The sequence below is a fragment of the Anguilla rostrata genome, chromosome 5, assembly GCF_018555375.3.
Source record: "Anguilla rostrata isolate EN2019 chromosome 5, ASM1855537v3, whole genome shotgun sequence".
Classification (NCBI taxonomy): domain Eukaryota; kingdom Metazoa; phylum Chordata; class Actinopteri; order Anguilliformes; family Anguillidae; genus Anguilla; species Anguilla rostrata.
In genome coordinates, this window is record NC_057937.1 from 33,707,825 (window position 1) to 33,729,427 (window position 21,603).

The 21,603-nt window shown below is 43.8% G+C and overlaps 1 protein-coding gene across 1 annotated transcript; it reads right to left on the bottom strand.

Moving 5' to 3' along the window:
• Window positions 1-2,999: 2,999 nt before the first annotated feature.
• On the bottom strand, window positions 3,000-20,080 carry LOC135255089 (E3 ubiquitin-protein ligase AMFR-like). Its single transcript, XM_064335832.1, is given in 14 exon segments — window positions 3,000-6,757; window positions 9,013-9,203; window positions 9,677-9,805; window positions 10,483-10,586; window positions 11,017-11,118; window positions 11,121-11,200; window positions 11,772-11,882; window positions 12,435-12,568; window positions 13,056-13,188; window positions 14,394-14,434; window positions 15,101-15,253; window positions 17,672-17,836; window positions 18,404-18,496; window positions 18,658-20,080. Coding segments are annotated over 14 exon segments (1,866 nt in total). The 5' UTR covers window positions 18,907-20,080; the 3' UTR covers window positions 3,000-6,576.
• Window positions 20,081-21,603: the final 1,523 nt, after the last annotated feature.

Here is a 21,603-nt window from a genome sequence, read left to right on the forward strand (position 1 = left end):
TGGTGCAGCGGCCACAGTAATGCGGGCATTGTATCAGATAATGGTCGTGAAGGAGCCAAGCCAAAAGGCAAAGCTCTCGATTTACCAGTAGATCTTTTCTTTTTTTTTTAGAATATTTTCAAGGTAAAAATCCTGCATAGTATGCTTTTAACTCTTCTGTCCCTAAGCCTTCATGAGAACCGTTACCATTACAAGAATAGTTATTGTGGTCTGTCTCACAGTCTATGTGTAGTTGGTTTGCATGGCATTGTTTCTCCATGTTGCATGCCCCACTCTAAATGGCTGTAGGGTTGGGTGTGTGTCGCAGGGATCACTCCAATGTGCGGCGCATGCACACGGCGGTGAGGCTGAACGAGGCCATCATCAACAAATCCCATGAAGCTAGGCTGGTGCTACTGAACATGCCCGGCCCACCTCGGGACTCAGAGGGAGATGAGAACTGTATCCTTCACAAGCTAATCAGTTGCTCATTCATTTAAACTGAAATAGATGAGACACATCTTTTCTCCCACAAAAAAACCATCAAGGGTCAATTCACTCAGCATGGAATGGAGTGCGCAAAATGGAAATGCATTATAATGGATTCAGTCAACTCTGTCATTACATGCTTAATTTTGTGCTCACAAAGATTGGTTAGTTTGCATATATCTGCATTGCAATTGGCTAGATACATGGCACCCACATACTGTAGGGATTGGCTAGTTTAATTATGTCCAATTAGTGGTTGATTAGTTGACTTTTATCAGTACAGACATTCCTAAAAGAAGGAAAACTTTGATATCTTTCTTTGGTGGTGAAGAAGGGATCATTGTCTCAGGAAACAAACAAGGGCAGCAAGGTGATCGATGGAGAGTAGAGAAACAAGCGGCAAGTAGAAAAAAGGTTGAACAAAGGAGAAAACATTTGGATGAGGTAAAGAGAATAGAAAGCAAGCAGCGGCAGCTCAGGAAAGGTTCACTGTTGATGGTATACTGATTGAAGAGAAGATCTGGAGAACATTATTGACAATTCAGACATTCAGGACCTGAAGAAAGACAAAATTATAATACAGCTGGTTCGGCTTCCCTGACCCCAGAACAGACATGGAGTTCCTGGAGGTCTTAACCGAGGGGCTGGAACGGGTGCTGCTGGTGCGAGGGGGAGGTCGGGAGGTCATCACTATTTACTCATGAGGAAACCTCCAGCCACAGGGAGGCGTTGTCTGAAAATTCATACAACCCACCTTAGCAAAAGGACCACCCACCCTGCCGGGAGGACAGAACTACACAAGACAGTTTTAAAAAATAATCGTCTGGATTAATTCTTAAATGGTTTTGCAAGACTTTTAATGCATCAAGGAAGACAGTAGTTGCAAGTGCAACTCTAGTGTAGAATGTAGAAGAGCATGGCACATTTATCCAGGTCACAGATCATTAACACGAGAGCTAGCTGCTTTCTTTCGCTCAGTGAAATAATAAATAAAGAGTTTATATAAGCTAACTCATATGGGCAAAATCATTCTTAATATATCAGAAAAATCCACAACTATATATTGACACGTTTGCAATGTATAATGTAAAATGAACAGGATTTGCATGATTTGTGCGCAATACCTGAAGATAGCTGCTTATTATTTCAACAACCAACTGCAGTGATGTGGTTCATATTTTTATAGTATCCCTTAATAGAGATGTGCTCCATTAACATCCATAGCTGTCCAGTTTACTCAAATATAACTGGCCATCCTTCACACTAACGTTCCTGCAATCACTATGCCTATGGCCCACTGTTAATATCTGTAAATAGTGGTTCTATTACATTGTTTTAGAATTATCCAACTGCACTGTTACTAAATAGCAAGCTGATAAGCAAATCAATTACAACACGTTGTTGCAGTTATGGTGACCGTAAAGACGTAAATGAAATATGACATTGAAAATGAAAAACTGAATAATTACGTTGAATATCAATGTTGGTGTTCATGAATATGATGGATATGGATGATTAAAATGTAATGTTTCATGAGTCTGGTGGTACGATTACTTATATTTACTACTTTCAAATACCTTGTACTGCAGTGTCCAGATCAAGAAAAATGCAATATATATATATATATATATATATATATATAAGAAAACACAGTGATTTGGAACACAAAACTCAGAATAAATCTCAGTGGTTACGAATGGGATGTAATCAGTTCTGAATAAGTTTTGGTGAAAACCATCATGGGTATGACTCCTAATTAAATGTTCCTTTATTTAGAGGAAGGGGGAAACAGTCACATATTTATGATTCATATTGTTTTTCTTCATAGTAGTGATATATACAGCTTAAAACTCATGGAAAGTAGGTGCACAATTGTGACGTGATTATTGAAAAACGTTTGCTTAATTTACATGTAGTCGTCAAGTAGATCTTGTTTTTAAGTTCTTGGAAACACTTGGGCTGCTGAACTACAGATTCTTTAATCAGAGTGACCAGATGTTCCGTTTTTCCGGGACAGCCTCATCTTTCGGTTGCACGCAAATCTTGATTTGTCCCATATTTCAGTCACACCGTAATTCAATTTGTGACTGCAATTGCCATTACTGTAGAGAATCTGGTCACCGAATCTATAATCCAGCTTTTTGATCTACACCTTGTAAATCATAGCTGCAGCAATCAGTTCAAATCCATTCTGACCTGTGTCTGTAAGGGCTGTCCATAATCGTCACTAAACTGACCTTGCTACCATTTGTTCATTCTCAGAGCATATCAGCAGAAGGGCAGTAAAACACCATTTTCCTGAATCTGAAATTGAAATGACGTAACATTACCTTAGAAAAGTATGGGGATATATGGAAGCCCTAACTGCTAGCAGCTGCTGGTCAAACACATTATTTTCATATCTGCATGCGCAAAATTTGAGCCCTGAAGATAAACAATACAAAATGACTTTATATAATTCCAGGTTTCCGTAATGTACACAGGGTTATAAATACCAAGACCAAGAAAGAAAGAAAAAAACAAATGCCAAGTATGCTTAAAAGCTTCTATAGTAGCTCAGTTTTATTTTGTACAGTAATTTCACATCTATAATACAGTCTTCATTACAAAATTATTTACAAAATCAGTCATTCATCCACTACTGAATAGAGGCACAAAATGATTTGTGTGTATAAAAAGCGATCCGATAAATTACTCAAATTTGTATATTAATTGTTACAGGTATGAAACCAAAGCGCACTCTTAATATTCAAAATGAAGGAGGTTCAGATCTGGTGGACATTAATGATATTGCAAGGTGAATAAATACTGTTTAGAGGTGTGACCATGCAACCAAAGAACAGAGACTGCCTTACAATCCCATTGTTTACAGACACGGTTAAGACCGACAAATCATGTGTCTGCAGAAAGCTCCTTGGAAATACGTGTAACATGCAAAGTCATTCATGAAATTTACCACCACCCCCCACGCTCCCACCCCAAAGCTTCTCAATCTGGGTATGTGCATAGTCAAACCTACAAAATTCCCAAAACAATAATGTGTTCAAAAAATACAAACTGCACACATATTGCAATGCAACTGAATCAAGCACTAATGGTACTGGTATACACAGTTCCTGATATCCGGTTTTATATCAAGAGTCATATCAAGTGCTACATGTGACCAATATGGGGGACCGTTTTGTGTGTGCCAAGCAGCCGCTTCGTTCCCAGTGACACCTCAATATGAAAGGTGTTGAGGGAAGCGGGGTACTGTATGCGAGACCTGAATTCCAGACTGCTTGTGTGCACGCAGGCCTCGCAGTTGGTTGACTGCACGGAGTTCGCTCTTGCCGAATAGGACCACACTTGCTACACCATTGCCCCCCACTGTTTTTTTTTTAAATTGATTATTGGCTCTCAGGGGAGGGGAGGGTAAGATTGCATCCTTCCCCTCTCCCAATACAACAACATAATCAACTCAACATGCACGACTAACCTCTTAAAATGTTACAGATGAAAATGTGCAACTGAACAAAAATGGCTCACTTAAACTAAATACATTTTTATCATGAATAGGCTTACAAGGATACAGGTTTTGCTTCGATTTCACCAATCATATTTCATTCTTGATATTTTGAGATTTATCGGGTGCTCATCTTCAGGATTATGCCATACAATCAGGCTCCTATAAATAACCGATAATATAAATAACGAATCATAATCTTGCACAAATTTTAAAAACGGAGTATTCCTTAAACAGATAAAACAGGGCAACCGTCGCAATTGTACGTCTAAATCTTAAGCAATACTTGCCCAGAGTTCAAATAATTCCAGAGTTCAAACAATTCCACTTGGTCAAATGATGTATAAATCACTGACTAAAGTAATTTCAAAAGTTAAAGACCAATAGTTAAGAACTTCTTTCCATTCACATGATGCTATCAGCTGAGCAATGACTGAAATTTATTGATTTAAATTTTTTACCTGTTGTGTCTTGCATGTGAGACAGTAGGCTGATAAAACCTAAATCCTGATAAGCCTAAGCATATGTTACAATACATTAAAACAAAACCTCCCCCGAACCACTACAATGAACCGATTTAATAAATTAATCATATTTATTGTATACTGCCAACTGCCCCTCACCCTAAGAAAATAAAAAAATTGAAAAATAAAAACAAAATGTTTTATACAATATCAGTGATTGCGTAACATCCTGGCTCTAGATGCTGCCACTTAGCTTGGCAGACCAGACAATCAGCGGTAGCAAAAGTTTCACAAGCCACACGAGTCTTGAGATGGTCTTTTTGTAACAGCAAACAAGTACCTAAATCTTTTCAGAGTTAGCCTATATGGATACAACAATGATTTAGACTGATGTAGCTTATTAAACTATTTTGGTGGGGTGGGGGGGGGGGCACTGCTACCTTGTGGCAGGCTATAACGGAAAGAATCACTTGCAGACTGCTGGTGAGGTGACTACCATATAAAAACGAGTCTGCCTAGAGTTTGTAAAAATGGCAAAGTACGAAAACCACTCAAATCCTAAAACCGGTGTTCTCTAGAGCAGTGGTAATCAACTCTGCTCCTGGAGGTCTACCGTCCTGTTGGTTTTCACTTCAACCCTGATTTGGCACACCTGACTCTACTAATTGGTAGCTCAACAAGCTCTCTAGCTGTTGAATGAATTGCGCTTTGTTAGGGCTGGAGTGAAAATCCACAGGATGGTAGATCTCCAGGAGCAGGGTTGGTCACCACTGCTCCAGAGCAAAGGAAAACAGCTCTGCTCTCCGAGTATTCAAACGGTAATGGGAACCATTAGAACCGGAACCTACACCACAACAGGAAGGCCAGCAGGACGAGAATCATCGTTGCGCCGGACTAACAGGAAAAAAAGATCTATACTCCAATGGACCACGAAAGGATCCCAATACTCAAAATCTGACTCACACCATGTTTTAATCATGGTAACTTCTTTATAAGCAGGGTGAAGCTCACTCATAGATTTAAAAATATAAACAGGAAATATACTGAATACTGACTACTGCACTGTAAATACAGTTCCATTTCACTCTTGTTAAAAGGCAGAACTGTAAGAATGATCTTCAAACACAAGTGTGTGTATACATGTATATTTTTACACATATAAATTACATTATATACACACACACACTCACACATACACACGCACACTCACGCTCGCGCTCGCACACATACACGCAAGCAGGCAGGCAAGGACGCACACGCAGCTGACATGAAATGTTGCTCTGGGACCGGTCCAGTTGAAATGTATTAAGCATGTTCTCGCTCAACAGTTAATACGAAACAAAATTTCATCCAGCTTTTCCCAAAGTCACTGCTAAAACTCTTCAACCTGAACTAAAACGAGTAACACATTTTATCTTCTCCGTCGGTTATTTTTCCTGTTAATACAACACGTAAATACAAAACCTGAAGCCAAACGAGTACGTTCGCGCTCATACCGCCAGCATGCCGCGATGCTCGTGCAAACTGAGCACGCGTTTGTTTCGAGTAAACTCGAGCCGCTACGGGCACGGTTCAAACCCCGCGCCCTTCACAGACGCGAGAACTCCAGACGAAAAGGAGAACGTCCGCTCTGAGCTCGAAAAGCGGTCGGGAATCGTTCGCCTCTCGCCAACGTGAAGCCTTGCAGACGAATCAAATCAGAAACGAAGCTCAAAACACCATCGGAAACGACACTGAGACTTCAGCGGGTTCTCTCATAATAATTTCAGATGCTGTGAAACCGTAGATTTGAATGCTGTGCGGTTTCTAGTCAGGGAGAGAAACGGATTAAAGCTTTGACCTCTATGACATACGCAAGTCCTTCGCGAAAAAAAGGTCTCTTCTTCCTAAGGCAACGTAAAACACCACGCGGCAGAGTCAGCTCAGCCAAATTCCATGCTCGCGAAGCGTTCGCTTTCTCTGCAGATTTGACAACGCTGGAAAACCGAGACTAATTTTCCTTCTCGCTCAGCGATTCTAAGATGGAACTCCAGGTGGGGCGAGAGGGACAGGAGGGAGGGGGGGAAAGGCGGGGTCCGTCCGGGCTTACGGACACAAAGGGAAAGGGGGAGGGGGCCGGGCCCGTTCCCGGGCCCGACCTCACGGGGCGGGGTCCCACTGCCTCTGCATCCGCCGTTCGGCCGCGGCGGCCAGCATCCGCCGACGCAGCGTCATCGAGTCCGAGGCGGGGCCGTCCTCCTCCAGAGAGGGCGGCCCGTCGTCGTCCTCCTCGTCGTCCATCTCCTCCTCTTCCTCCTCCGGGCTCCGGCTCAGATAGCGTCTGCGGGAAGACGTGCGTCACAGCATCAGGCTATGCTTCCCGAACGATGAGTCCACCAAACCCACTATATGAACAGATGTACTTACGGTGACCCTGGCTCCTTGTTAAAATAACCTGATACGTGCTCAGATACTCCGGCCTGGGCCTTTCTGTGTGGGGTTTGCATGTTCTCTCCGTGTCCTCGTGGGTTTCTTCCACAAAATTTTTCAAGTAAGCAGGAAGGGGGGTTCTAGTAGACTTAACCTGGAAGTCCTAAACTTGCCCAACAGAGGTCATGACGGCGTAAAGCTGACATAGAGCTGAATGGTGGTGTGGTGGCAGGCCTTGGTACCAGGGTGTATTCCTGCCCCTCGCCCAATGCAAACAGGGATAGGATCCAGCAACCCCCGTGACCCTGCCCAGGATAAGCGGGTATAGATAATGGATTGGATGGATGTTCAAGTATGGTGTTTTAACATTTCTAACATGCAAAAACATCTGCGCGTAACTAGTGCAGTATCCCATTTGAACTGTGTGAACTTTGCTGTGGGGCAATTTCGTTAAGAGGGCGTCGCATTTGAATTTCCTTTTTCGTGTCCTCTGCGCTCATTTCTCACAGGGGCGTGAGGGCATTGCTTCAGTGGAAAACAGCGCTCGATGCTCTGCGTAAGGGGAAGGGCGTGCTGCCCGCCTGCAGCCTCGCTCAAATTTCGGGAACAGGATGCACTGTGACTCACGCTCTAGGCGTGGCTGTCTGCTCGCTCTATGGTGAGCCAGCCTCCCTCCCTCCCTGTTTTTCAAAGGGTCAATTATTTTTAAAAAATGCAAAAACCTATTTGACGCAGGAAACCTTTATGATGTTTACCTGACGTCTGCCCGTACGTTACTGTGGCCAATATTCATTTCAAACATGATATTGGATATATACTGCACAAGCTGAATTAACTTAAATTTGAATGTAACCATGTCCTCTCATGGATACAAAGAGAATATACCAAAGACCCATTTGAATTGATATTGCGCTTTTATCAATATAAACCAGTATGGAAAAAAGCAAGCTGAAACTTTTCCTCGTGAAAAGTACATTCAGGAGGTATACAACAGGATCCAAGTTTAGTCTTTATATAAGCAGTGTGTTTTACATTACCGTTCCACTCAGCATACGTACAGGCACCTGTTACTTGTCATAAAAATTATAAAAGGGGTTAAACCAGCCAACAGAAATGGGCTTAGCCACAAGATGAGGGTATAACCACAATAGTATGATTATGAAAACACTAGTAGCTTTTGTTCTAATTCATGCCACAGGCCTAACATATGTAAAATGGATGCTTATGCAACAGGACTCAACCCAGTCAAACTCCCGCTGCCAGGTAGAAAGCACTCTGTGTCCCTCTGAGACGGTGTAGTGCTGTTTCTGAATATACTCTATACTCCAACTCAAAGTGTGGAACTGAGATAGATTTTTCTGAAATGGTGCAACTAGTGTACGCATGAACAAAATATTTTTTTCATTTTGGGTATCGTGAATTTCTAGTCACAGTTGTGAATTTGAGAATTTCTAGTCTCACAAAGTCAATGGACTCAAAGTGAGCCCCTGTATTGAATGCGGATGTAAAAAGCTTGCCAGCTAGCCAGGACAAGGAAGCATCAGCAAACAAAGGCTAAACTGCATATTAAGCCTATAAAGGTTAGAGTGGTGCGCAAGTGGCTAATTTTCTTAAATTACTTGTTGCTATAAAATAGTGTGCTAGAGAGAAAATATTTTGTTTTTGGGTTTCCAATACAGTTGAAAAACAGTTGATGCCCTCCCCCCTGTTTAATTTGCTTTATTCAGGTAGGCAGAAAGCAGAGAGACTTCTGCGCTGGCAGACATGTACCATCGTGCAGGGTGACCAGACAGGGAATGTTACATGAGTGCTTCCTGGGTGGGTGGGACATGTTACCTATATGCTTGTTCATTGGTTGGGGTGGGTTACCTGCATGTTTGCTGGTTGGTTGGGGAGAGATACCTGCATGCTTGCTTACTGGTTGGGAAGCGTGACATTCGTGCTTGCTGATTGGTTGGGGTGGGTTACCTGCATGTTTGCTGATTGGTTGGGGAGAGATACCTGCACGCTTGCTTATTGGTCGGGGAGCGTGACATTCGTGCTTGCTGATTGGTTGGGGTGGGTTACCTGCGTGCTTGCTGATTGGTTGGGGAGAGATACCTGCACGCTTGCTTATTGGCTGGGGAGCGTGACATTCGTGCTTGCCGATTGGTTGGGGTGGGTTACCTGCGTGCTTGCTGCAGCAGCTCCTCCTTCCTCTGCAGGAGCATCCTCTGCCTCTCCTCGGCCGACTTGGAGAAGCGGCTGCCCCTGACCTCAAAGTCCTCCGGCTCTCCGGGTGTGGCCTCCGCACCCCCGCTGGCTCCTGCCGGCTCGTCCGCAGCGGGGCCCCCCAGCAAGGTGGGGCGCTCGGTGGGCTGTGGGGCACGAGTCACAACACGGGTTTCAGTACAGCTCCCGCGCGGCCTATCCCATAATGCAACACAGACTACATGTCAGCTCGGGTAATGCATCCATTTCTCTATTGTGGCTCAGTTTGGTTTCTCTTATTTTTGTCCTCTCAAATTTGTTCATTGTCATTTGTTCTTCCTGAGCTACTTCTGTGCCATCTGCACCCTTGTAGAAGCAGAACCCCCCTCGAGCTCTTCTGCACAAGGCCATGCAGAACTACAGGACACGCCTCAGCCACGAAGCTCTTTTCCTGAAAGCAGCTGCTAGCCTTAAGGTAACCGGCACGCCGCGCGCAACTGAAGTATCAGTAACCCGAGGAATCCTGCCGCAGGCTCCTGATCATAGCCAACAGCGAAGCCCGCATCCCGTGCCCTATCCGACGGACCCTGTCCACAGCGCCCCCGTGTGGGCCGGAGGGTGCGGGGGGGGGTACGCTTGCCTGGAAGGGGACCTGGATTCGGCCCTCCAGGATGTTGTCGGTGGTGATCTCCACGGAGCGCGTCAGCTGGAGGTCCTGCAGCACCAGGTGGTAGGGCACCTGCGGGAACATCTCCTGGATCTGATGGGCCTGCGGGGAGGAAGAACGAGCAGCGCGACACGCGGCCAGCCGTGAGACGTTTCTCCACACAGAACAAGAGCAGAACAGAACTGCGTTCCCACAGTGTGGCAGCGCTAGTTTAGATTTTGCCCATACCACTGCTAAAATAATACTCTTAAAGCGGTACCAGTGCCTAAACTGTGCTAGAACAAAATACGTTCGATAAAATGAAGAACAAACAACAAAATAAAAAGTCCTTTTTTATTGCAAAGGAAAATAAACTTTATTTAATTGTTTTGTTTAAATTACTGTTGCTTCTAATAATTTATACCGTTCTGCTTTCAGCATTTTTACCGAGTTTAACGTTAGCTGCTTTCTTAAAGGTGCCCGCTGTCACAGAGTTGACAGAGCAAGTGTAACATTAGCTAGTGAAGGCGTGTGTCGCCAAATTGGTCAGGCAGGTACCGGTCACATGGTTTACCCAACCCAGGCATGAGCTGTTCAATGTTTTGCTGAAAGCAGGCCAGCATTGGGCAGCCACGCTGCCACGATTCTAGCCAGACCTGAAACGGCTGGGAATTCTACACGTCGGCAGTGCCAGTTCCTTCCCTGCAGAACCCTGGGGCCTGGTGCGTATCAGAGCGGGCGCTTTCACAGCAGCGCGATTTGCTCCTCTGACCTTTTAAGCGATGAAAATGGCGGCTCACCATAGCATTGAGCTGGGAGTTGTTGGCCTGCGCTATCCCCATGATGTTTGTGGTGTGCATGACTTCCACCGAGAAACTGGGCAGCCAGCTGGCAATGCGGGAACCTGCAGAGAAACGAAAAGGGACAAACCAATGAAGCTTTCCAACTGGCCAGAACATTCCCTAATAAGACACCTTACAACCGTTTGGCCGAAATTACTCAGGAAATGCTAAAAGATAATCTGCTAAGCAGCGATCTGATTAAGATGTGCTTTTTATACACTTTAGTTCTTGCATTACACGCATTACATATCTGACACAGTTACGTAGACCAAAATGTAACTCGTATCCAGTAATAACTTTCCGAATGTGGGTGAAAACGGATACTTCTAAACTGACAGGAATCCACAGGGGTTTTCCCCAGTGTCTAAGGTACCGGAGGGCAGAAAGCGTTTCAAACGGCCCAGATCCGGTCGCAAACACGCCTGACCGTGTGAAACATTATAACCGCGTATAACGTGAAAGCCAGGGGTCGGCGCCTGTGGCGTCCTTTACCGTCGAAGTGGAAGAAGTGGTTGTGGTGGTTGAGGTGGGGCCGGGCCTCGGCCCCCGGCCCGGGGCCCATGTTGTCGTCCAGCGGCTCCCTCTGGCGGTCGCCCGCCCGCCCTCGCTGATGTTGAGCGACATGCGGCAGGTGGGGCACGAGGTGTCCTGCTCCAGCCAGGACCGCAGGCACGAGCTGTGAGCGAGCAGAAACGCGCCGCGACCACGCGGTCCAGTTCTCAGACCGCTCCCTTTCACAACCTCACGGTCCCTTTTTAGAACCGGCTCAGAAAATCTTACACTCGGGGTCATGTTTATTTTTTAAAAAATACAATTAAAGACACTTTTTTAAATCACTTTCTTTCCTTGAAGTTAGTGTCCAATTATCAAATCAAATCTGTAAAGAGGAAAATATCTAAATTATATTTTGGATATAAAGCGTGTTACTCCTTTTACTTCTAAAGTATGTTCTTTCTAAACACAAGGTCTGAAGGTCTGCCACGCTGTTCTGTGTGGATATTCGGTATGGGATAGGTCTGTTCTGTATGGATATTCGGTATAGAATAGGTCTGTTCTGTATGGATATTCGGTATGGAATAGGTCTGTTCTGTATGGATATTCACTTCAAGTTACAGTGTGAAACTCCTGAACACAGTGCCTCTCTATCATCAGCACAGTGAAACTGTGGTTTCGTTCATAGCTGTACAATCCTGACTGAGGCGGCGGCTGCAATGGCGGGCGTGTTTCAACGCTCGCCGGGCGCTCACTTGTGGAAGAGGTGCCCGCAGGGCAGCTTGCGCGCCGCCTGCATGGAGTCCCAGCAGATGGCGCAGTCGTCGTTATTGGCCGCCAGCTCCTCCGGGGTGGCCACCGCAAACCTGCGGGCGGAAACGGGGGACGCAGAGCGCGCCGAACTTCAGCTGAAGCGCAGCTCAACAGCAGACCCGCGTACCCGGGTCCTTAAGTCTAGACTAAAAGCCCGCTTTCGCAGTCACGCTTATAATTAGCTCTAAGAGTAAGACATTAGAACTGGTCCCTGTTGCTACCCAGTAGAAATCTTCCCTTATTGCCTCTTCTTCACTAGTGGGGGGTGCTTGTTCCGAGTCCCCAGCCACCTCCTGGGCAATTTTCTTTGCCTAGGATTGCTTTTGTTAGTCCAGGGTATGCTATATGAGGTGTACTGTGAGTAATGCATTGTCAAATGTACTATATAAATAAACGCGTGTTGATTTGAATAGAAGACCGGTTTGCTGTGGCACAAAGAAAAATGTGACTCACACGTGAACGCTAATGTTTCTGAGATGCCTGACGACTGGAGCGCATACGAAATAATAAACCACTGAAATGTTGATTTCATATCACGTGTAACACACGCGCATGGTCCATAAGCAACACGTCACCCGCTAGCAAGGCGAAACGAGGCTGCGCACCTGGCCTCCATGTTGTCGATGACGCGCAGGTAGTTCTTGTGGCGGCGGATGCGGCGCTGCACTTCGTGGAAGAGGTAGCGCAGCTGCATGAAGATCACCAAGCTCGCCATGGAGAGCCAGATGTTGCCGTAGAGCTGTCGGGCACAGAGCACGAGCGTGGTGAGCCTGGCGAACGTAGTACCAGGCAGCCCCCCGTAACGGCAATGCTCCCTGACCCCCCTTAAATATCCTGTCTTTTTTTCCCTTCTTTCCTTGGATACACTTCAGGGATAATCTTATGGGTATATAGCTGTGTATGATAGCTGTTAGCGGTCATCTGTCTAATCGCAGCTTCTTGTTACAATACAATTGTTTGTTAGGTTAATATTACACTTACAAATGGGCCTCTTTGCCTTCTTGGTGATACTGCATTTTTGTGTCCTGACAGAAGCACTAATGTTCTTCACTACAGTTTGTTGCCTGCCAATTGATTTTGATGTAATGTAATGTACCCTTCATAGTGACACGTGCTGACTGGACTACGGGTAGACCATTGTCTGAACAGCGGTGGCGAGGCCCCCGTGCGTGGACAGTTCTGACAAGAGCCAGGCCAGCAACCCAGTGCGGGCAGGGCTCTCTCACCAGCATGTGGATGTGGTGCATGAGGTCCAGCGACAGCAGCACCAGCTCCATGACGAAGTCCGTGTAGTACACGTAGGTGCCCTTGCTCTCCCAGGTGCCTTCGTGGTTCAGGTCCCACAGGTGGATGGTGTACCTGCGGGCGGGGCAGACACGGGGTTCGTTAACTCCCGACCGCACGGGAACACCCGAACGCTGTTTGGAAACTCTCTCAGGGGCCCTCCAAATGGGCTGAATGAACATTTTGGCACACTTTGACCAAGGTTATCAGAATACTGATTTGGATAGAATATTCTTTAATTGCAACTTTATTCAACATATTTGCATAGCAACACCACTGAGCATCCGGCAGAATCTCCAGATTTTTCAAAAAGGTCACGTGACCACAGTATAACTTTACTATGAAACTAGAAATACCGCCTCACAGTTGTATGCCTCCGCCTTTGACCACCAAAATCTCATCAGTTCATCCTTGAGTCCAAGTGGACGTTTGTGCCAAATTTGAAGAAATTCCCTCAAGGCGTTCCTGAGATATCACGTTCACGAGAATCGGGACGGACGGACGGACGGACGGACAACCCGAAAACATAATGCCTCTGGCCACGGCTGTGCCGTCACGGAGGCATAAAAACAAGGTCAACTATATTGAAACTTTTTCTATAATATAAATATGCTAATTTGGGTGTCAGTTAATGCCTCCAAGATTTCAGACTTATTTCATGGGATACAAAAGGGAAAAAGAAATGCATTGTGGGAAATTGTTCTTTCAATAAGCAGAACAGGATGTCGCAATGAAAAAAATCAATTTTTGTTCATTTTAACTTGAATAATTCTTGTATCTGTAAAAAAAAGAAAAAGAAAATGTGTATACCAGCAATGTGTTTTCTTCAACATTTTAAGAATGTTAATAATTTGTTTATAATTAAGAATGCAACATAGTTTTGAATAAAACATGACATTTCTTACACAAAATATTGAAATATGTATCCCTGACAAAAAAAGCAGATCAGTATTCAATTGGCAGCTCTATCAGGCACAAAGTAAACCTAAACAATAACAAACTGTCTTCCCAGCACCATAATTGAGTAACGTGTGCCCAAATCATATTGCCTGACTGCATGGCTTCCTCATCAGCTTAAAGTTTTAAAAATAAAATTTTTAATTAACGAGCCCTGCTTCTCTGACAGCTCAGAATAATCCTAATCCCACCCCCCCCCCCTTTAACCACAATGCAGCCCTTTCTGTAACGGCTGCATGTAGGGGAAGGGGATCTCTCTGGTTTCCTGCGTGACATGCCTGTGGAATTACACGGTTCGGGGGGGGGTTCGCCGGGGGACTTACCGCATGATGACATGGCCTGTGCGCACGGTCACCAGCAGGCACTGGAAGAGAAGGACCAAAACGGGGGGGGGGGGGGGAGAAAACAACACGCCGTGTTTTCAGATAATCACCTGGCCGTACGCACGCAAATACAACGCGTGCGCGCTGCTCTTAAGGATGTTAAGCACTATGAGAGCACCGAGATAATTGCGTGATTGGCAGCCATACACTGAACGTTACAGTTTTCAGCCTGGTGCGCATTTACTGCGTAACTCGCTGTTCTGTACCAGTTGATCCTGTGATGGGTACTTAAGAGAATTTGCATGGATGGGTTTGTGCCCTTGTAAGTGAATGTCAATAAATAATGGTTGACATTCAGTGTACATAATTAAAAAAAAATCTCTAACTTTAAGACTGAAGAGTGTTCACATTACAGACACATTTGCTACTTTGTCTATAGGACTTCATATGAAAAACAGTGTGCTGGTCATAATTTTAGTTGATAAATGTTACTGTGAACAATAGCGCAAAACGATGAGCTTCTCCAACAATCACAGGCCTCCCTTCCCACTTTAAAGTACGGCTGGGGAATAAACCCTAGAGGTAATAAACCGTAAAGATTACACAAAAGCTATTTGGTAGCGCTCCTTGTGATTTAGGGTTGTCCCCACTTTAAAGGGAGCGGGGTGAGAGACGGCAGGCCGAGCTTCGGCGGCGCGAGCTCCTACCTCGGCGGCCATGAAGGACACGGTGTGCATCCCGTGCGGCCGGCCCGCCATCCCGCAGACCAGCGCCAGGCCGCAGCAGCACAGCAGCATGGACACCAGCAGGGACAGCACGCGCACGTGGCTGCTCATCGGCGTGGTGGGGGAGAAGGAGAGCTGAGAGGACCGCACACACACAGACACGCACACAGACAACGACATTTTACTTTGTATGACATCACTAATGTATAAAGCTACTCAAAAGTACAGCAGTTGAACAGCAGCATGGACACCAGGGGAGAAAGTAGCATAGCATGGACACCAGGGCAGTATCACAATTATTATTAGGGCTGCAGCTACTGAATATTTTAGCAAAAACAATCAATTTGATTAAGTAATCGATTAAAAAAAAAAAAAAAAAAAACAGGTCTTTTTTAAACAACGCTGGAAAATTTATTGACACAGTGATGGATCTGAAAAATGCTCTGGCCAACATTTCATTCCAAGACACAATTTCTTTGTTTAGCTTCTGCTATGAAGCAAATTCTATTAGACGCCCACCCACCCCCCTAAATAATTAGCCACTTATCTACAACAGTCCTGCTGTTCTAATCACTTCCCCCAATGCAATCAGCAGTGCTCATTCACTGACGGACAGTGAATACTATGGGGGATACTATGCTCTTAAACTACTATGGAAGTTAATATCCATGTCAAACCGTTTTCTTTTTTATCCTTGCATTATTTTGTTGATTAAACCTATTGACTAGATCGTTGCCATTTATTAACGCAACTTTCAAATCCTGAACAGACAAAAGCCTGCTTTTGCAATATGGGAAACAAACTTTTCTTTCACCTCGAATGAACGTGACTCAGATACATGTTCAGATGACTGCATGTGTTTTTTCAGTGTTCCGAAGTTGCTGGGTGAAACCGGGAGCCTAAGACTGTGCCTGAATGCGCGGCTATTATTAGCGTGGGCTCTGAAAGAGATACGGGCCTCGGTCATCGCCGGAGTGATACGAGGTGATCTCATTAGAATTCCGGGAAAGTACGCATCCGAGGCGTATATAAATGCGCGAAATATTACATTACACACGAGCTCAAACTTGGGGACGCACGACATGTGCCGAAACGGAAGCGTTCGCCCTTCGGCCTTGTTTTACGCGAGTATCGTGTATTTCCAAAGACCAGTATAAGTGCAGTCGTAACCAGCACTGACAACACAGTTACAGATTTGTAGGGACAGATCGGTTACGTGGCAACGTTCTGAAATTCTTGCAGCTTCAGCATTTTCCGCAGCAGTACCGAGTCCGGGCAGGCCGTCTTGAAAACACAAGGCCACTCCTGGATAAGCAATTTGGTGTACGTGGAAAAATGTACACATTTAATATGGTCATAATGACCCGATCAGCTGACTGACAATGTGAAATCTCTACCAAATAAATAAAAACTCCTACCCTAGCAATAAAACATAGTATGCAGTAATTAGGACACTAGCCTGTTAATTAGGCTAGTTAGATTGTTAAGGTACCCTCCCAAACAATATTCTATTTTGAAAACTAATATGTTTAATATGGGTTTTTCCACCAAAAAAAAGTTTTAATAATAAACCACTGAAATTGGCTCAGTAGCATCACTACACTGACAAAGCCAGAATAAACGAAAATAAAAATTCACAATGCTTGCTGCAGTGGTCCTGGGATATATATAGTAGGCACTATGTCCGGATTAAAAATGAATTTCTTTGCGATACCCATTGACAGTCAGATGTAAAATGTGTGCTACAAACAGAGAGATTCCCTCTATGCTGTCAGGTACATCCACGTGATTTTTATAAACACATTCCGCCCTTATTTGTTTAAGAATTGGGCTCCTTCGGTAATGTGTGGAATGGAGTTCCTCCCTCAGGACTGCATCCTAAAACTGCACGGTCGAACATAGTACACACAACAACTGTCGCAACAATGTCACTTTCTGTGCACCAAGGTTTCTGTTAACCACGTTGCTCTTCTTTGCATAGCGGGCCATAGGTTCTACATATATTGGTGATGTCACAAATTTTGCTCGTATGTGCACGTTTCAGGTTTCAGGGAAGCACGAAGGAGCTGTCGGTCCACATTGGAAAAATGTGCTCTGGTGACAAGTTCTGCATCGAAATTAATTTGCACGGCGAAAGGCACGCTTCCAAGAGGAGTTAACCATTAAAAAGACATATGTAAAGCGATATGGAAAATTAGCCATTTAAAACCTTTAAACTTTTCATTTGCATTCAAAGTTACACAGATCAATATAATGCCAAGTGGAATGAGTCTCACTTTACCATCGCTGTCACAACAGAAGACAATGTTGGTCAGCGACTCAGTTAAATCAGGACTCCCAGTTCGGGACACCTCAGTTATAGACCTTGTCTCAAGGCCTTTGTTTCCACATTTCATCACAATCGCCAAACCCATGCCTATCTCCACGAGGCACTCTCAGGCCCAGCAATACATTCAATACCGTGTCCCAAACAAGAGGCTCATGGGCCCCAAAGGGGGAAACCAGGCGAGTCCTGCAGACGCTGCGCACACGCACACCATGTGAGGGACTCACATATTCAAAGCGGTCCTTGCAGAGCTGGACCATGAGGTGCAGGAAGACGAGCACGGAGAACCACAGGCACCACGTGACCACCTCGCCCACGGTCTGCACGTTCAGTACCCCGAAGATGAATATGAACTTGTAGAAGATGAAGTTCCAGAACTTGTCCTTCAGGTGCTGAGGGACACAGAAAAGCCTTTAGACTTCAGCAACAACCAGGCCTGTTCTCCGAACAATCGTCACCAGCTCACTTTGCAATCATTATTTAACACGGACGACCAATCACAGTCATATTAGTATATACATTTACCCATTAGGAATAGAATTTACGAGGCATTTTTATTACTGCTTGTTAAGTCCAACCAAACTTTCTCGCAGAGCAAACAAGGATGCAGTGTAACAAAGCATGTAGCCTACATACATTGTTCAATATTTGACAGCATCATTTTTTTTTTAACAGCAGAAAGTACAATGAAAACTCCTACTCTTAGTGTGAAACAAACTGGGAGATTAGAACGAATGTGATGTAACAGCTGATCTTCACTCAGTTGGTAAAGAAAATCATTCAATGTCATCCTGCAAAAATTCCCAAATTAGCCCACTTGTATCATGAATGAATATTTATGATGCATGGAGCAAATATTTGGTAGACGCCTTTGTGCAATCTCATGGTTTTATGACATTGATCGTTTAATCTAAACAATTATGCTCGATTAATTATGCTAGTCTAATTTTAAACCTCACCTGTTTTTCGCTGACTCTAAGGGGTCCAAACACAATGCACTGGATCGTCTTAGCAATTAGCATCAGGCAACAACAAGCTGTATTCACCAGCACCTGAGAGATGAAGGAAACACGAAGAATCAGTGCACATTAACTCTACACCACACATCTCCCGCAAACTAAATGGACCGTACTACATAATGCAACATAATTTATAAAACACCGGAACGGAAAATGAATTTCCCTTAAAAAAAATAAAAATAAAAAAAACTTACCCAAACGTAGAAGTTGTCAGACACGAGGTGCTGGAGCACCTTGGTGGCCACTCCATTACCGAGGTCGAAAAATTGAGATTCCGCTTCTTCATCGTGGGTTTCTACGGACTCGTCTGTCTCCGTGGCGAAACTCGGTTCAGTCACAGTGGTATAGACGCTCAGAACACTCCCGACGAGCAAGACAGCGCTCAGAGCCGTGTAGGTCTGCAAACTGGGCCACGGAAACCTCTCCAAGAACATCAGCGGCATTGCAAAACCGGAGAAGATCGAGCAGCCCAAAACGAAATTAACTAACAAGAGTAGCAAGCGAACTACAAACACGCGAACTAGTTACTCCCCACTATTTTTACTATAGTTTAGCTAACAAACCACATGTATCTAACGTTAAATAGTTTGCAAGCTGATCTCAGTCGTGTTTTTCTGGTTGGCTCAATAGCTGACACTCGGCAGTTCAGTTCTCGACATCCGTACTCACTTAGTTGCATGCAATTAAATCGTTTGTTTGGCAAATTAGCTAACGTTAATGCTCTTAATACTCGACGTCACTTTGATTATTTACCGTCAACACAAGTAAGGTTAGCTAGCTATGTTTTCAACTGGTCCAAGGTGCTTTACTCCAGCAAGGTAATAGCAATAATGTTAGCTATAAACCTTAATCTCTCGGGTAACTGCTGTTTTTCCTCACACGTCTAACTGTCTGACGACTTTCTTGCTTTTAAAGAAATTTAGCTGACATTCCTTACTTGTACCGACAGTGCACTAACTTATAAAGTATTCTTTGCTCTCATTAGCATGCTGGCTTGCTAGCTGTTACAACGTCAACTTAACTATTTGTTAGCTCACTAGCTAGCTAGAGACGATTACAATTCAGGCCTAAATCTGCTATTTATCCGCCACCTAGTCGTACGTTATTATTAAGCAGGGGTTTACGTTATTCTCTAGATTTCCTTAATGTTGTTTCATGTCTCGCTTACTTCCAAAGCTATTTCAATTCCATACCCATTTGCCAGTGTAATTACTCCAGCCGTCAGTTCTAGGAGTTTCAGTTTCGACAGGTCCATAACCTTTCCGGTTTTGTCTGACGTCATTAAAGTTTTTCCGGTTATTACACCATAGAAATCCAACATGTAACTGTCTAAATTGAAATTGTCTGCCGTGTGAAATGCTCAAGCGCTTCTGTTTTTCTTTTAGCCTATTAAATGCACTCATTTCTAAGATTTCGCGGACTGCATTTGAAATTGGCAATGGAATAATTAAAGGATTACTTCCCTTCTGTTAATATTATTTCAGTTCTAGTTTATGTTTTCAATATAGATGTGACATATTTAGAATATTCTGACGGCAACCATGGGATTTACATATCAGGTCTAAACAACTCCAGAGGAGCTAGCCTACACAGCTGTTTCATTTAGAACCTATGCACATGAATAAATTGATTTTATGAGTTATTAACAATTTAAACAAATGTCTGTGTTTAATATTGTGGCGACTGGGTCGCTAGCCGTGAGCGTAGTGGTCTGGGGTTGCATGCGCCATAGGACGTAGTTCCAACCGAAAATAATATTAGGCGTAAATGTATTATTTTTGAAATAAGCAAATAATGTAATTATTTAGGCTTTGCATCGCTATAGCCTACAATCTGCGATAGAGTTATGTTAAGTGTTCCCGCTCTATGCAGAGACCTACAGCCATAGCGGAACTGTTGTCATTGCTATTCTAAATATCAAATATGTTTTATGGCGCCCGAAACCAATCGGAAATAGCCTACACCAAACGGAAATATTTATTTAACCCCCACGAATTGAACTATCCCTTTAAAAATAAAATGAACTTCATATCACTAGCCTTGAACAAGAAAAATCTCCATTTGTGGTTTAATTTGAGGCAAAACAGACTCTACGCACCCAGTGATTTCAACCTGTCATCGTCTTTATAAAATCAAATGTATTTTTGTAACACATTTTATAAACATTTTTACTACGCCTTCCCTGGCCAAAATACAAAAGCAAATCTAAAGATGGTGGCAAGGAAAAACACCCTGGAAGGGACCAAACTCCAAAGGGGAGCCCATCCTCCACTGGGCCAGTCTAGGGTGTGGGTTTTAATGACCTAGTAAGGTGCACACAACTTAAAGTATGTGCAAGATAAGTGACAAAACGCTTCATATAAATATGGCAAAGGGGCAATGCTTTTATCATCTAATTGTATTGAACTTTTTCAGCATTTTTTTTTTTGGCTATGAATAATGCAGTACATAACATATTATCCACACAATTACTGTAAATCAAGAGCTGTGTGAATAAACAAACAAACAAAAACAAAAAACAGGCAAAATAGTGGAAGTACTATGATACTGAACAACATCCATGTGATGTCCCTTGTCCCATATACATATTTCATGAGCTACATTCTGTGCCCACCAAAATTATTTGAAAATAATTCTGGAAATATGAGCAAAAAAGGCTATAAGAATGTAGTATGACCTTACACGGGAAATATGAGAAAAATGCCATTTTTAATTTAGGAAAAATTATTCAAAGAAAGAATAATTCTTCATTAAGAAATGTTTTTTTTTTTTTTTTTTACCCTCAAAAACGTTATAATTAATGGCAACACCAGAAATAGTTACATACAACACCTAATTGCCGTATATTCCCATTCATATGTTACTTTTTTAAGCACACCTGAGTCTTTATGGAGCCATTATGTGGTCGTTCTCAACTTCCTTTCTTAGTGGGGTATAAATATGAGGTGACACACAGACCAAAACTCCTTAGTCATCCATCAACATGGGGAAGATCAGAGAACTCACAAATGAGAAGCGACAAAAGTTTGTTGACCTTCATAAATTCGGCAATGGCTACAAAAATAGCTTTGTGTCTGAAACTATTTCCAGCATGAGGGTTAGGATATAAGAAATTTAAAACAAGTGGTGCTGTGATGAAC